Consider the following 14,967-nt stretch of genomic DNA (forward strand, 5'->3'; position numbering starts at 1 on the left):
GGCCCGGGGGTGGCCGAGCAGCAGCACGGTGCTCCCCGGCTGGGGTAAAAAATGCGGCTTGTGGGGTTTGTGGATGGTGAGGTGCGGCCCGGTCGGGGCCGCCCTTGCCGCCAGGCCTCGGCGTGCCGCCGGTTCCGGGAGGTGCGCGGGGCTCGGCGGGGGCGGTGGCCCCTTTGTCCCGGCTCCATCCGGGCCCCGGGGGCGGCGGCGGGGCCGGTCGCTACGGAAGTGGCGGCGTGGGGGCGGGCGCGCGCGTTGCCAAGGAAGTGCGTCATGGGCGGGGCCGGCCCGCCGCTTCCGGTGCCGCGGGAGGAGGCGGCCGCGCGGCTCCATGGTGACGGCGCAGGTGAGTCCGGCTCGGCCCGCGGCTCCGTGGGCCCCGCCGCCGCCCCGACACCCCCGTGGCTGCGGCGGGGGCCCGCCCCGAGGTGTCACGCCCTCACCCGAGGGCGGACCCGCCGCTCCCCCGGTGCCTCGCGGCTGTGACAGCCCGGGGCGCCCGTTGCCCGTGTGGCCTCCCCGCGTTTGCACGCGTGGGCACGGCCTCGCCGGCGAGGGGTTCGGCCGGGAGGCGGCAGGCCCTGCCCGGTGGCGAGGCCGCGGGCCGGTGTCCCCGTACAGGCGAGTGTCCCGCAGTCCCCGCTCCCCCCTCGGGCACGGCCCGCTGTCCCAGTCCCTCGAGCCGGGGGTCCAGGGTGTCCTCGGGCCCCCTTCCCTGCTGTGCCCGGTGTCACGGCTGCGAGGGTGGCGGGTGATGCTCAGGGTCCTGGCTGGAGTGGGGATCCCGTACCTGCCACCTCCCCCGGGGGCTGGGGACACCCGTGGGGCGCCGTGCTGAAGCAGAGGAAGGTGACCACAGGCACTAAGTGAAGTCGGGGCCCCGGCAGCAGAGGACATGCCGTGGCAGAGCTGGCACACACCAGCCCAGCTCCACCACCGGCACTAGGGATGTCTGGTTTGGTCCACGGTGTGTTGGGCAGGGAGGGTGGAGGAGAGCGTTATTATGGAAAAGAGAGTTGGCTTGTGAAGGAGTAAAAGACACAAGCAATTAAGCCATGATATTATGAACCCACAAATACCTGAAAGATTTAAACTGCAAGAAAGTGATGGAATTTTTTTTAAGTGGTATCTTAAGTGGGGATGTGCAGAGAGACGTGAGGGAAGGGTTTAGCCAGTGTACCAAGGACATCTTCCTGAGGCCTTTAAACTTAAGCCAGGAAGTAGAGAGGCCTTGGGACTTCAGCCTGCCAGAGGCAGACGGGATAAGTGATGGTGCCTGGTAAGAGCGCAGCATTCCTTGGGCACGGCCAGCAGAGCTCTCCGGTCCCGACTCCTGAAAGTTTCTGAGGAGACACGGTCACCTTAACTTACTTTCACGTTGTGGCATTGTTTATTTTTTCAGCCTTATGTTGGCTGAAATAAACAAAAATGTTTGGATTTCTGCTCACCCTCCCTTCTTGGTCATCTGGAGCACATCTTTGAATGCATTCATCTCAGCCTTCACCTTGACTCTTAAGTACCTGGCCCAGGTTGCTGTAGGCTGAAGTAATTTCATGAACAAAGTCCCCTCCCCGTGGCAGGAGAGTGGGTGGCATGGACGCCTTCCCAGGTCTTCTTGGCCATCCCTGTCCGGCTGCTCTCGGCAGCTCAGATGTTGCCGTGGAGTTTCTGGAGTACAAACACTGCCAACTAATTGGTGTTATTTTTCAGTTACGCACTTGGGTAAGTCTGAGAAGAAACATAATTTGTTTTGCTTCCGGTAAACTTCATAGCAGTAGATAAAATAATTGGAGATGATTTGTGACAGGTTGTTATGAAAATAGCCCTAATCAGGAATAAAATAATTTATCTGTGACTATAGAGAGAGACTTGCAAGTGAAATGGGGAAAGATGTCAAAAGATTATCAAGCTCGTGGCGAGGAACAGTGAGGTTCCATGAGGAACAGCAAATATACAACATAACTTTTGTTCATTGTAAACCTCCACCAAAGCTGTTGCAGAGGGGACATGCTGGATATTTCACCTATAACTTCCAGGTGAGCTGTGGATGGCAATGTATCCTCTTGTAAAAAAACAGTCTATGTTAAGTTTAGCTTAGTTCTGATCATTTAATGTTAGTCAGCATCACTTACAAAGCGGCACTTGTCATCAAAATAGTATTTTGGATATTAATTACATAGAATAAATCAACGCTCTGCTTTTCAGGATTCATGCCTAATTTGAGTATTTGCCAATATGAACATTCACTGTAATAATGCAGATAAATGAAGCAGCAGTTGATATGTGAGCTTGTCTGAAAAAAAATTCTCTTTTGAACTTGAACTACGGGAATATCTCAGGAAGGTGTAGAAGGAGAAGTGTCTATTTGTATATAGAACTACTCATGATGATTAGGAGTGTTGCTTTTTATGCTTCTGCAAGACTTGTCCCCATTTCACATATTCTTTCTCTGTTGGTATTCTAGAATACATATTCCTTCTGAGTCAGACAGTGAGGTCATCTTTATTTGGAGTTGTCAGTTAGAAGGGAAATGTTTTTATTCAGAAGCGATCCAAAATTCCTGTAGTGGTTTGAATTCACTGTGCAGGCTGCAAAATGCTTCTTCTGCATGATTGTCCAGTTTGGTGAATTCAATGTGTGTTCCTCATCTTCCTCCTGGTAGTTACCATGGGCTTTCATGGGAATAGTGAGGAGCAAGGAGTTTCCCCTCGAAAACCCAAGGAAATTCCAAAGGCCATATTGAGGTTTCCATACAATTCGTAAACACGTTTATTTGTTGCTCTTGTATTGTTCTTTGTAGTGCAGATTGACAGTCGGGATGTTGGGCTAGAAGTGTTCTGCCTCCTTTCTCAGTCCTCTAGCTCTGCTCCTGAAGTTCTCTGTCTCCTTGTTTGAGAAGCTCTCCTGAGACATGCAATTATTGAGTAAAAAACAGTTAGACAAAATCCATGGGTTGCTGCAGATCCAGCTGGTAGTGGAACAGTGAGAACATCCTGAGGAGGCCAGACTGGACGTGTGCCAGCGCTATCTGGGGTTTCCAGTGTGTATTAGTTTTACATTTAGTTCCAATTGGCAGAAGGATCTCAGAGCTTTTCCTGAAAGATACTTTTTTTCAAAAAAAGCTTATTAGAAATCACATTGAATTCCACAAGCTGTGCCTTTTAGATCTTACGTGCAGTAACACAGTCTTTTTGTTCTATTTTAAATAGCAGCTCATTGTGCTAATGACAGGGGGGTGCAACAGTGTTTCTTCCTCTCTACCCAGAGTAATGAAGGACTCGGATCCGTGAGCTGGGTTTATGCAGCGTGAGTTTAGACTGATGCTGAATCTTGTAAACCTGATTCAGTTGGAAGACCAGAGCCAGGAGTGTGGAGTGTATTTCAGTAGGTTGATGTGCTTGGGCAGAGCTGGCTTTCTTGGGAAATCCCGGTAAAAGTATAATGCCAAAAGAAAGAATAACAGCATAGGTCTGTGTGAACAGTTGTGCATGAAATATGTCAAGCAAGAGCAGTTGCCTTCAGCTTCCCTGTAAAAACAGATGCCCGAGTTCTAGTTGTGGAAGACACAAATGCGGGTTTGCAGGATCCTTTTGCTGAGGGCAATCACTTTACAGAAAGAGGAGGGTGGCCTCAAAGGACTGAGTGCTTTATGAAATTTTTATAAGGAGTGATGCGAAAGGAGCTTAAACTCACCTTCAGAAGCTTGAGAAGGGCAAATCCTGGCAGGTGTCCACTTCACACCTTGATGTCCTCTGGTTGCTTGAGCATTAGACGAGGCATAGTGTAGAAGACTCCACCTTTATAGCTTTTTCTTCCTGCTCCCAGCTGAATGCGGGTGGGGAATGCTGTTCTCTGTTTTAAGTGTGCTGAAGATACCTGTGCAAAAAAATGCGAACGCAAGATCAGCATTGACTTGGCAGTTTCGAAGTGGAATAGAAGGATGAGGAGTTCTGGGGCTGTGGGCATGCAGAGAGCAGGACCAGCAGTGACTTTGAATGTTGGGGTGTGAAGAGCCTGAAGTTATAGGGCAGTGGCAGTGCCCTCGGTGGGGGCACAACAAAGGCATCCTACAGCAGCACGCACCCACGCCTAGCTGCGGCTAGGTGGGGAAATATTCCTCTTTTTGCCCAGTGATTTCAGAGCCCACCTCACTGGGGTAATCCCCTCCCCTTACTGGTTTGTTTTCACCATATTTGCAAGCGTTGGAGGGCTGCACTACATTCGGCTGCTTTAATGATTTCCTTTGTAGTGAGATAGTTTGCAAGACTGGGTGATATCTTTTCTGTAACAATTATTTTCACTTGATTGTTGACATAAAGGAAAGGTAACAACAGTTTTCCCAAGTGTGGAAATGCAGAATATTCAGGGGATGTGATGCCTAGAAACAAACTATTTAATGATTTTATCTTGAATCCTGGCAGCTGCTGCAGCCCAATTAAAGGTCTATTATTCTGTAAGGAGGCTTCTAGAAAGTGACTTTAAAGTGTAACACACAAGAGGAAAAAAGCATTTGGGCGTTATTCCAGAGAATTGTTGTCATTTAAGAAAAACCAGCCATAAGTTTTAAACCTTTTGTGGCAGGATGGTCCTGATGACACATGACGTCACATGTGAGGGGATTGTAATACAAACGTCTGATAAAAATGAGAAGGTTTTGTCAATATATTTGAGGCATAAGAAGAGGGAACTCTGAAAATACTCTTATTTATAATTTATGATCTCTCTTGTATTTTAATAGGTAGTTGAAGCACTTAATCAAAGCACCTGACTGATTCCCTTTCACGAGCAATACGGAGAGAGCAAGCTTGTACTGGATTTTCAAAGTATGAGATTTAAAACAAAAAGCCTGACTGCAAAGGGAATCAATGGCAAAGCATTATATTATTTTTATAAATAGTTTAAAAAGCATTGTGATTATTTTTAAGGGTCAATAAAAGGTTCTCTACTAGCGCTAAAGATGTGATGAAGATTTTTTTTAAGCAGAACTTGTAGAAATGATACTGATCGATGGACAGGCTTTGGTAAAATAACACTGTCTGGGTTCAGGCCTTTTTAAAGTTTTCGTGTTGTACATTATTTTCCAAAATCCCTCGCAAATTAATGAATGGAAAATCCTGCTCGAATAGATGAGTTGAATCTTTGGCTTTGTGAAAAATGGTCACCTGCAGAAAACTGCCTTCACATACTCCTCCTTTGTTTCTGTTCTAGGTTTCTAACACGGGATCATCCATCGATCAGATCACGCCAGCCACAGGCCTGCTGTCATGTCTAAGTTAAAGAGCTCTGAGTCTGTTAGGGTGGTGGTACGATGCCGGCCAATGAATAGCAAAGAGAAGACAGCTTCGTATGAGAAAGTTGTTAACGTGGATGTCAAGTTAGGGCAAGTCTCCGTGAAGAATCCGCGGGGAACATCTCATGAACTACCTAAAACGTTCACCTTTGATGCCGTGTATGACTGGAATTCCAAACAGGTCGAACTCTATGATGAGACCTTCAGACCTCTCGTGGACTCTGTTCTGCAAGGGTTTAATGGGACAATCTTTGCCTATGGGCAGACTGGGACAGGGAAAACATATACGATGGAAGGGGTGCGCGGTGATCCTGAAAAAAGAGGGGTCATCCCCAATTCATTCGATCACATCTTCACCCACATCTCTAGATCTCAAAATCAGCAATACCTAGTTAGAGCATCTTATTTGGAAATATACCAAGAAGAAATCAGAGACTTGTTATCAAAGGATCAGTCCAAGCGGCTGGAGTTAAAGGAGAGACCAGATACAGGCGTATATGTTAAGGATTTGTCCTCCTTTGTTACAAAAAGTGTCAAAGAGATAGAGCATGTCATGAATGTGGGAAACCAAAATCGCTCCGTTGGTGCCACCAACATGAATGAACACAGCTCTCGATCTCATGCCATTTTTGTGATCACTATCGAATGCAGCGAGTTAGGACTTGATGGGGAGAATCACATCCGTGTTGGGAAACTCAACCTGGTAGACCTTGCAGGCAGCGAGCGGCAAGCTAAGACTGGAGCACAGGGGGAAAGGTTAAAGGAAGCTACTAAAATCAATCTCTCTCTTTCAGCTTTGGGCAATGTTATCTCTGCCCTAGTAGATGGCAAAAGCACACACATTCCATACCGGGACTCAAAGCTGACAAGGTTACTTCAGGACTCATTAGGTGGCAATGCCAAAACTGTGATGGTGGCCAATATAGGCCCTGCCTCTTACAATGTAGAGGAGACTCTCACAACACTGAGATATGCCAATCGTGCCAAAAACATCAAGAACAAGCCACGAGTGAATGAGGATCCTAAAGATGCTCTGCTACGAGAATTCCAGGAAGAGATTGCTCGACTCAAGGCACAGTTGGAAAAACGGTCTATTGGCAAAAGAAAGAGGAGGGAAAGGAGGAGAGATGGTGGTGAAGAGGAGGAGGACACTGAAGAGGGTGAGGATGAAGGAGATGACAAAGATGACTATTGGAGGGAGCAACAAGAAAAGCTGGAGATTGAGAAGAAAGCTATAGTTGAGGATCACAGCTTGGTAGCAGAAGAAAAGATGAGACTGCTGAAAGAGAAGGAGAAGAAAATGGAGGACCTGAGGCGAGAGAAGGAAGCAACAGAAATGTTGAGTGCTAAAATCAAGGTAGAACTCTTCCTTGTCATACTTTTTGACAGCAATTTATTTAGGCTGTGGGGAGAATAGAGGGTTTCCCAATTTGGAAAGATATTTCACAAGAAGTTTCCAGGATAGTGACATGTGTTTAGATTGGAAGATTTGGAAATAAACTATTTCTGGACAATTTCCACTATTAATTACATGTTTCAATATTCATGAGTTGTTGCATTGTTCTTATGTGCCGATCTTGTAGGATCTTAAGCAATCAGCACAATAAAATGTGATGATACGTCTTTTCACAAGCTGTAGCACAAAAAATGCCTCATTCTGCCACAGATCATTAACAAGTTCTTTACAGAGCACCCATTTTTGTTCTTCAGCTTTGCCACACATTGCAACAATGTGCAATTCTAAGTAAGTTACCCCTTCACCAATCCCACAGTTTTACTGGAACTTTAAGAAACGGTAATTCTCGTAGCAGCCAACTTGAAAGAGAAGGTTTAATAAGGGAGCTGTGATGAAGAAGTTGTATCCGTACAAAAGGAAGTTACCTTCTGTGGAAAAGACCAATTAGATGGGCACTGAGAGAAACTTCTGACCTTGGTTTTTCCTTTCAGGCAATGGAAAGCAAGCTTCTGGTGGGAGGGAAAAATATTGTGGATCACACAAATGAACAGCAGAAAATCTTGGAACAGAAACGACAGGAAATTGCAGAACAGGTACAAGGAAGAACATTTGTTATTTTGTATAAAAAGCCTAGCTTCGGAACTTTTATAAAACATTGTATCAGGAGAAACCATAAGAAAATTTGCCCAGGTTAACCCTAAAATTAGCTTAATGGCAATCATTAATCTCAACAGAAGGGGGGAGGGCTGTCATTGTATGAGGTACGTAAAGAAGGTTTATAATAGTTTTATTCCAGCTTTTCACGTTAAAGACTTATGTCCTATCTTGATTTGTAGCTGTCTGTAAGTGAAGAAATAATTGGAAGACCCCAAAGAGTGACAGTTCAGCCATTAGCTCAAGGGAAACATGTTTACTGTGTGCTAAAATTTATTATCTGTTATGCATTTTCTGTTGGTGAGTCTTTAAGTGCAATGGCTAGTACAAATTGATAAAAAGGAAAAAAGAAAAGAATCTAAATATGACATTTGATTCCTGTAATTGAAACTCGAGCACTTATTCACGCTATCTGATTTTAGTAGCAAAACAAAGACAAAGAAGAGTTAATGCTTCTGGTATTTCTAAGGCAAGAGATAGGAAGAACTAGAAGCTAAAGCAAAAGCCCTGGAACCCAGGGAAGTAAACACGCTGAGCGTTGGTTTCATGTATGTCAGCCTGGAGGTGGCAATGTAGTTGTGGTCTTTAATATTGTATGTCACCTTCTTCAGAAACGCCGGGAGCGAGAAATCCAGCAACAGATGGAAAGTCGGGACGAGGAAACACTAGAGCTGAAGGAGACCTACAGTTCTCTTCAGCAAGAGGTGGACATAAAGACAAAAAAACTCAAAAAGGTAAAATGATTCCACATCTATCCAGTTAGGAACAAAATCAACTTGTGTGTGAACGTGAGAGGAACATTGGCAAGTTATGATTTTGGCTCTTCTTGTCTGTTCCAGTTATTTTCCAAGCTGCAAGCTGTGAAGGCAGAGATCCATGATCTCCAAGAAGAGCACATCAAGGAGCGCCAGGAACTGGAACAGACCCAGAATGAACTTACCAGGGAACTAAAGCTAAAGTAACTCCCGTCACTTCATTGCCTGCTATTAACTGTAACACAGATGGGGGTTTTGGGTGGGGAGTGGAGGGACTGCATTGCACATGCTTGTGGGACAAGATGTAAACATGAGAAAACTAAAACATTCCTCCTTTTCCAGGCCTGTGTTAAGTCAGTGTGAGAGGATCAGTGGAGAAAGTCATCTGCTAATTATGTTTCTTGTGTATTTCCCATTTTTGTGGTTGCATGTAGGCACCTGATTATTGAAAATTTTATTCCCTTGGAAGAAAAGAATAAGATCATGAACAGATCATTCTTTGATGAAGAGGAAGACCAGTGGAAACTGCATCCCATAACCCGTCTGGAGTGAGTGTACTTCTAAGCTTTTCTTGGGTCACAGAAACCCCTCTAGCTGTCAAGAACAAGGCACCCCAAAAGGGGGACTGAATTGGGGATTTAAATTGGCCCTCTAGGGTTCGTAGCTTCATGCTGCACAATAAAATAAAAAAATTTATTCCTCTTGGTAGGTTGAATAAAATAGGAATGCATAGTTAGGAAAATTCTTGAAATATTAGGATTTTTCTTCTAGATGAGCCCAATAATTCTATGTAAAATATATGTAATAGTGCATTCACCACTAAAATAGCAGTAAATTCCTATCATATTTCTTTCCTAGTTTATATAGGAAAGCTCTCAAAAATAATTACTATTATGAGAGCTGTGGCTTGATGCTGCCTCTCTACACAGAAGGGTTTGTACAACAAATTTAGAAAGTTGGGTGCAGCTGAGTGCAGCTGCGATCTGTATAGTAGAAATATGTAGACACCCTCCCCTTTGTTTAGGGAACAGATGACACAGGATAACGATCCGATCTTCTTCTGACTGTAGAGAGCTGTTCTTGCCAATGCAGCCTAGGTAGTTTCTGCTGTCTTGAAACATATTTGTGTGTGTAATTTTCAGAGGTTTTAGCTCATAAACTCCAAGAGGAGTCTTTGGTTTTGGTGTATAATAGACGTGAGTATCCATTTTTTCTCTAGAAACCAGCAGATGATGAAACGACCGGTGTCTGCTGTAGGATACAAAAGGCCACTGAGCCAACACGCCAGGACGTCCATGATGATTCGTCCAGAGGCTCGGTACAGGGTAAGCCCAGATGTGATTATAACCTTCCTGTGTTCACCCTCCTGATCAGGGGAATGTGGATTGCAGAGGGTTGTTAGTTTTTTAATGGGATGTAAATTTTTCCAGTATCCTGCATACATTTATGAAGTACTTCAGAATAAGCTTCTGGAGGGAAAATAAACTATTTGTATGAAAGCGTGCAAACTTCGATTCTGCTTTTGCTATCTCAGGCAGAGAACATTGTATTACTGGAACTTGACATGCCCAGCCGAACGACGAGAGACTATGAAGGTCCAGCCATTGCTCCCAAAGTTCAGGCAGCTCTAGAAGCAGCTCTGCAGGATGAAGATGAGATACAGGTGGACGCTTCAACCTTTGAGAGTACTTCAAATAAAAAAACAAAACCCAGGTGAGTTGGACTTTTAGCAGGCAGACTAGCCAACAGTACGAGTACCGTTGCTATGTGTCAGCACTTCTCGTCAGTAAAGTTAAGGTGAGCTTGGCTGTAAAGCAGAGAGATTGTGAAAGGAACATAGGACAGAAGAGAAAGCTGAGACTGATTAGAGAATAAATCCAGTAAAAAAATTCAGCTTTTGGAAGATTAATTTTGATGAGTAACAGGTGACGTTGTTGGGGCTTTTTGTTTATTTTTTTTTTCATTTTTACTTCTTCAGGCCTAAAACTGGAAGGAAATCAGGGGGATCCTCTTCAGCAGGCACCCATAGTTCTCAGCTCTACCCACAGTCCCGAGGGCTGGTTCCAAAGTAAAACCAGCAGTTCCTCTCCAGGGCACGAACAGCCTTTGCCTTCTGAGAGCAGAGACAAGTAAAAACCTGCAGAGATAACTCCCAGCCAGACTCCAGCTCCTTTCCCCTGGAGATGGCCTCTTTGCTGTTTAACTGACTTGAGCCAGTCCAGGTGCACTGAGCCACAGGAAAATGCGTGCTTGCAATTCAGCATTTGGCCTCTGTGGGAAACAGATTTTAGTTAGGAAATCAGAAATGCATGAGGTACGTTAAAGTGTATTAGAAGCAATGGGAAGCATGGGGACCACCTCACAGCATCACCGTCTCTCCTTCTGCACTAGCCCTTTTGCTGCACTGGGTTTTTTTGCTGTTGGGCAATAAGAAGACAGTTGAAAGTCATCTCAACAGAACCACCACTCCAGAGCTCCACAGTGAGAACCAAACGAGGTTAAAAAGCAGAGGATCTGTTCAAACTTATCTAAGTGCATAGTTTTTCCTCTTCCTGCTTGAAAGACTGGCATCATCATTTGGGGTTAAGAAGTTGGTCTGAACAGGCAGGATGGCAGCGGTCAGCGTGTACTCACCACCAGATAGCTGTGTCTCCCTTTAGAACTGTAGGAGAAAAAAGGGGTCTCGCAAGCAACTTTGCGCTCTCTAGAAAGGAAGCAATAGAAACTGAAGTCCTTTCCTTGTTTACAGGCATAAGTAAGAGCTCCTCTAAACTGATCTCCTACAGACTTCACCCCTACCAACAGGAACCACCTTGTCAAAGAATTCATCTGCATACCAGTGCCAGCTCCACAGCTTTCTTCCTCTCTCTTGCCTCCATCTTTACCCCTGGCATTTGAAACCGGTGCCCATACGAAGTCTTTAAACCTGTGGGGTGGCGTATGGCCATTTTCTCATGTCTCCCACTGTTCACAGAAAATGTAGCATTGGCTCAGAGCTATCTTCCTAGCAGGCTCATAGGGCTGACTCTGCGCTCCCCTGTAAGCTGGGTAGAGGGTAGAGCACTATAATGTGGAGCTGCCTTTGAGTGCTCTCTTCTTCTAAGTATGGTCCCCTCCCTTGGAGGTTCAGCGTTTGGTACCTTTTGTGCCTCGCCTGTTCCACGTTAACTTTCCCTTTGCATCTCCCAGCCTACGCAGAGCCCACTGGGAGTGAAAGCACATGTAACCAAGTCTGGGTAACGGAATCTGGTATTAATTCCAGGGGTTTTTCTTTGAAAACAAGGGAGGAAGGACCCCTGCTTTTGATGGTCTCTTTGCAAAGCTGCCCTATGACTAAAGCAGGCTACTGTAACACTGCAGGCTCGTGTGGCAGGGTAGAGGGAGGTGCAGCTGCTGCGCTGAGGACAAGAGTAAGGTGTCCCTGTCTAGTGTCTCACAGCTCATTTGTAAGTTTTAGTTCACTGTATATCGAGCCTTGGGATCTCATTTTTTCTGGTTGCTGTTGACTGTCATCCTATGAACGTTTTTACCTATTTCCTCTCCCTCACTGATGACTTTCTCCAGACTGACATGTGTGAGTGTATGAGGACTTGCCTGATTTTAGAAATGCTCTGATGTGTGGACTCTGCCTTGTGTGCTCGTTAAATATCCACTGAGTGACTTCACCCAGGCTGGAGAACTCCATCCTATCTGACCCCCATGAGCAGAAGGAACCGAACGCTCAGCACAGCTCACCTCTGCATCTTGCGGGCACGGTGCCTCGGTGAGCCAGCTGCCCAGGTGGGCCCGGTTAAATGCTAACTCAGCTGCTTTGATACATGGAGTCCTGTTCTGGACAAAAAGATTAATATATATATATACACATACACACACGTGTATACGCCTATATATATATATTAGTTTTGGTGGAGGAAAGAGGAGTTTCCTTATAATTGAGAGAGCAGGCATCTGACAAATTTCTTTCAACCTGAACATGGAAACTTGTCATAACCTTCCTTTTTATAAAGCACTATTTATGTACAGAGAGCCTTTTAATTGGTTCTTGTTGCATAGTATAATGTCACTTTCTCTTCCCTCTCCTCCCTCTTTCTCTCTAGCACATGATCTTATGTACATTGACATTTTAAAAGATGATTGTATGGTATAAATGCTCAGAGAATTGAAATGAAACAAGGGGGGGGTCTAAAACCTGAAATGGCAACAAAATACATGCATAGCAACGTACATGTATGTTTTATGTGATACACAGACACCTCTGTGTCTGTACATGCGCACACCTCCTCAGTCACTACTATTCCACAGGGAATTCTATATTAAACTCATATGCTGGAAACTCCCCTTGTGGCAGGACTGGTACAGTGGAAATTGCCATGCAAACCTGAACTGTTCTCGTTTTAGTGTTGATAAGCTAGCTGGTTAATATGTCAGAAAGGCTCTGCTTTTAAGTCCGTAGAAATTCATTAGCAAGGTGGGTGGAAAAAGAATAAAACTGCATATTTAGTCATTGTATTTAAATTGGAGCTGTGGTTGGAGATTTGGTTAGTGTATTCATGGGCAATCTCAGATCGTTACAGAAGCTTTTAGAGTCTCATTCCGATGGACTTACCAGATACTCAGTGGCACTGATATTAAGATAAAATACATTGTCTTAAGCTGTACAAAACATACTGAGCTCTGGGTTGAAGTTTTTAAGAAACATTCCTGGCGAGTTTGCCCCTCTCTGGGTGTTATCTGAACCATCTGGGCTTCCTGCAGGTTAACAGCCAAAGACAGGAAATTCAGCCAACTCCTGGAAGAGGCCCTCGGACAGTGTGCGCTGTCATAGTTTCTCCATAGGAATGTTTAATGTCCTTCCCATCTTTGCTCTGATCTGTACAATGGGATCTTTTTTTTAAAAGTGAACACGCAGCAGAAGTCAGCCCTCGGCTCTCAGAGCAAGCACCGCGTGACACTGAAGCATAGGAATTAAAGCACTTTCTTAAAAACCTTAACATAGGTCTAGCGCCTTTTTTAAACTATTTGCATGCTGCTTGAATCTTCTAAAATACATACCTCTATCATAGCATTTCGGGCTACACTGATGCATTATACAGATCAGATCAGAGTTGTGTTCAGTATTTTTTTTAGGTGTAGTAAGTCTGCCTTCACTGAACATAGAGTGCTTGCCGAGCGCCAGCGAGACATCTATAAGCCTGGATCTGTCCTCTCTTCTGTCTGTAACAGTTAATGTGCACCAGGTTTTAAACGGTTCAGTGTGACTCTTGTGGGTCTGTTTCTGCTGTGTTAAAACACAAATGGGAAAAGATAACCTGCAAAAGCCATAATTAGATGCAGAGATGGAACTGAACTGAGAACACTGGTCCTGTCTGTGCTGCACCACGCGATGGTGGGTTTAACTCCGCGGTCCAGGCGCTTACTCCCTTCTTCAGTCCTCTTTCTTTTTGAATTGGATTGCCCGTGGCGCTCTCTGCGGGCACAGCTGTCCATATGAGAACTCACAGCTCCTCGGAGATATGCCGATCTCCGCCTTCTCTTAGGTGATCTGTAGACAAAGAACCTGTCAATAGTTCTGTCCATAGTTTTACAGCTTATATTTATTTGTATCATCTCTTTTGTCTAGGAATGTAAAGTGATCCTAAAATACAATGTGTAATAAAGTCAATAAGATTTATTGCATCTATCAAAATGTGCCCGTTTTTCATTCTTAATTTGTAAGAAATGGCAGGGTCATTGACTTCATGTTTTACAAAGCCTTCCCACAAAAAAAGTCTCTGGGCATACTAATTTATTATTTAACTGTAAAATGTAAACAAGAGTGGAACCACCTAACGCTGTGTTGCTGTCTGGCACATGGCACCTCAGGAACCATGAGCAGGAGCCCTGGCCAGGGTCCCTTCCCCAATGGGGGCGAAGCCAGAGGGGTCTGCAGCCCCCGGTGCCTCTTGAGTTAAATAAGTGGGTCAGGGCAATCCCAAGCACAAATCCAGGCTGGGCAGAGAATGGATTGAGAGCGGCCCTGAGGAGAAGCACTTCAGGGTGTTGGTTGATGAGAAGCTCAACATGAGACATCTGTGTGTGCTCAGAGCCCAGAAAGCCAACTGCACCCTGGGCTGCATCCCCAGCAGCGTGGCCAGCAGGGTGAGGGGGGATTCTGCCCCTCTGCTCTGAGGAGACCCCCCTGCAGTGCTGCTTCCAGCTCTGAGGCCACCAACAGCAGAAGGACATGGACCTGTTGGAGTGAGTCCAGAGGAGGCCACAAAGGTGCTCTGAAGGCTGGAGCCCCTCTGCTGTGAGGACAGGCTGAGAGAGTCGGGGGTGTTCAGCCTGGAGAAGAGAAGACTTCAGGGAGACCTTAGAGCCCCTTCCAGTCCCTAAAGGGGCTCCAGGAGAGATGGGGAGGGACTCTGGATCAGGGAGGGGAGCCATAGGATGAGGGGTAATGGTTTTAAACTGGAAGAGGGGTGACTTAGATGAGATATTAGGAAGAAAGGAAGAAATTCTTTGCTGTGAGGGTGGTGAGCCCCTGGCCCAGGTTGCCCAGAGAAGCTGTGGCTGCCCCTTCCCTGGAGGGGTTCAAGGCCAGGTTGGACGGGGCTTGGAGCAACCTGGGCTGGTGGGGGGTGTCCCTGCCCAGGGCAGGGGGTTGGAACGAGATGGTCTTCAAGGTCCCTTCCAACCCAAACCATTCCATGATTCTGTGTAATCCCACCGACCTCTACCCGTGGCAGTTCGGGAAAGTAACCTCAGGGCCCTGAACCCGAAGAGCCGCGGCGGGGGCCGACATCTTCCCTCCTCCCGATCCTCGCAGCTGT

General features: G+C 45.8%; 1 protein-coding gene across 3 annotated transcripts; it reads left to right on the forward strand.

Moving 5' to 3' along the window:
• Window positions 1-266: 266 nt before the first annotated feature.
• On the forward strand, window positions 267-13,831 carry KIF3B (kinesin family member 3B). Of its 3 annotated transcripts, XM_074604943.1 has the most exons (10): window positions 1,678-1,722; window positions 4,739-4,823; window positions 5,209-6,647; window positions 7,238-7,339; window positions 8,012-8,134; window positions 8,240-8,358; window positions 8,590-8,703; window positions 9,375-9,480; window positions 9,690-9,868; window positions 10,134-13,831. In XM_074604943.1, the coding sequence occupies exons 3-10, from the start codon at window positions 5,265-5,267 to the stop codon at window positions 10,225-10,227; spliced, it is 2,220 nt and encodes a 739-aa protein (XP_074461044.1). In that variant the 5' UTR covers window positions 1,678-1,722; window positions 4,739-4,823; window positions 5,209-5,264; the 3' UTR covers window positions 10,228-13,831. The 3 variants fall into 3 exon arrangements, with proteins under 3 accessions (XP_074461043.1, XP_074461044.1, XP_074461045.1); XM_074604942.1 differs by lacking the exons at window positions 1,678-1,722; window positions 4,739-4,823 and adding an exon at window positions 267-346; XM_074604944.1 differs by lacking the exon at window positions 1,678-1,722 and having other exon boundaries at window positions 4,662-4,823.
• The last annotated feature ends 1,136 nt before the right edge of the window (window positions 13,832-14,967 follow it).

This window comes from Larus michahellis, chromosome 12, assembly GCF_964199755.1.
Source record: "Larus michahellis chromosome 12, bLarMic1.1, whole genome shotgun sequence".
Taxonomy (NCBI): domain Eukaryota; kingdom Metazoa; phylum Chordata; class Aves; order Charadriiformes; family Laridae; genus Larus; species Larus michahellis.

Bases quoted from the DNA above. Each gene is read 5' to 3' on its own strand.
- KIF3B (XM_074604942.1), top strand. From the start codon at position 5,265: ATGTCTAAGTTAAAGAGCTCTGAGTCTGTTAGGGTGGTGGTACGATGC. The intron at 8,359-8,589 runs GTAACTCCCGTC...GGTTGCATGTAG, and splicing joins ACCAGGGAACTAAAGCTAAA to GCACCTGATTATTGAAAATT. The intron at 8,704-9,374 runs GTGAGTGTACTT...TTTTTTCTCTAG, and splicing joins CATCCCATAACCCGTCTGGA to AAACCAGCAGATGATGAAAC.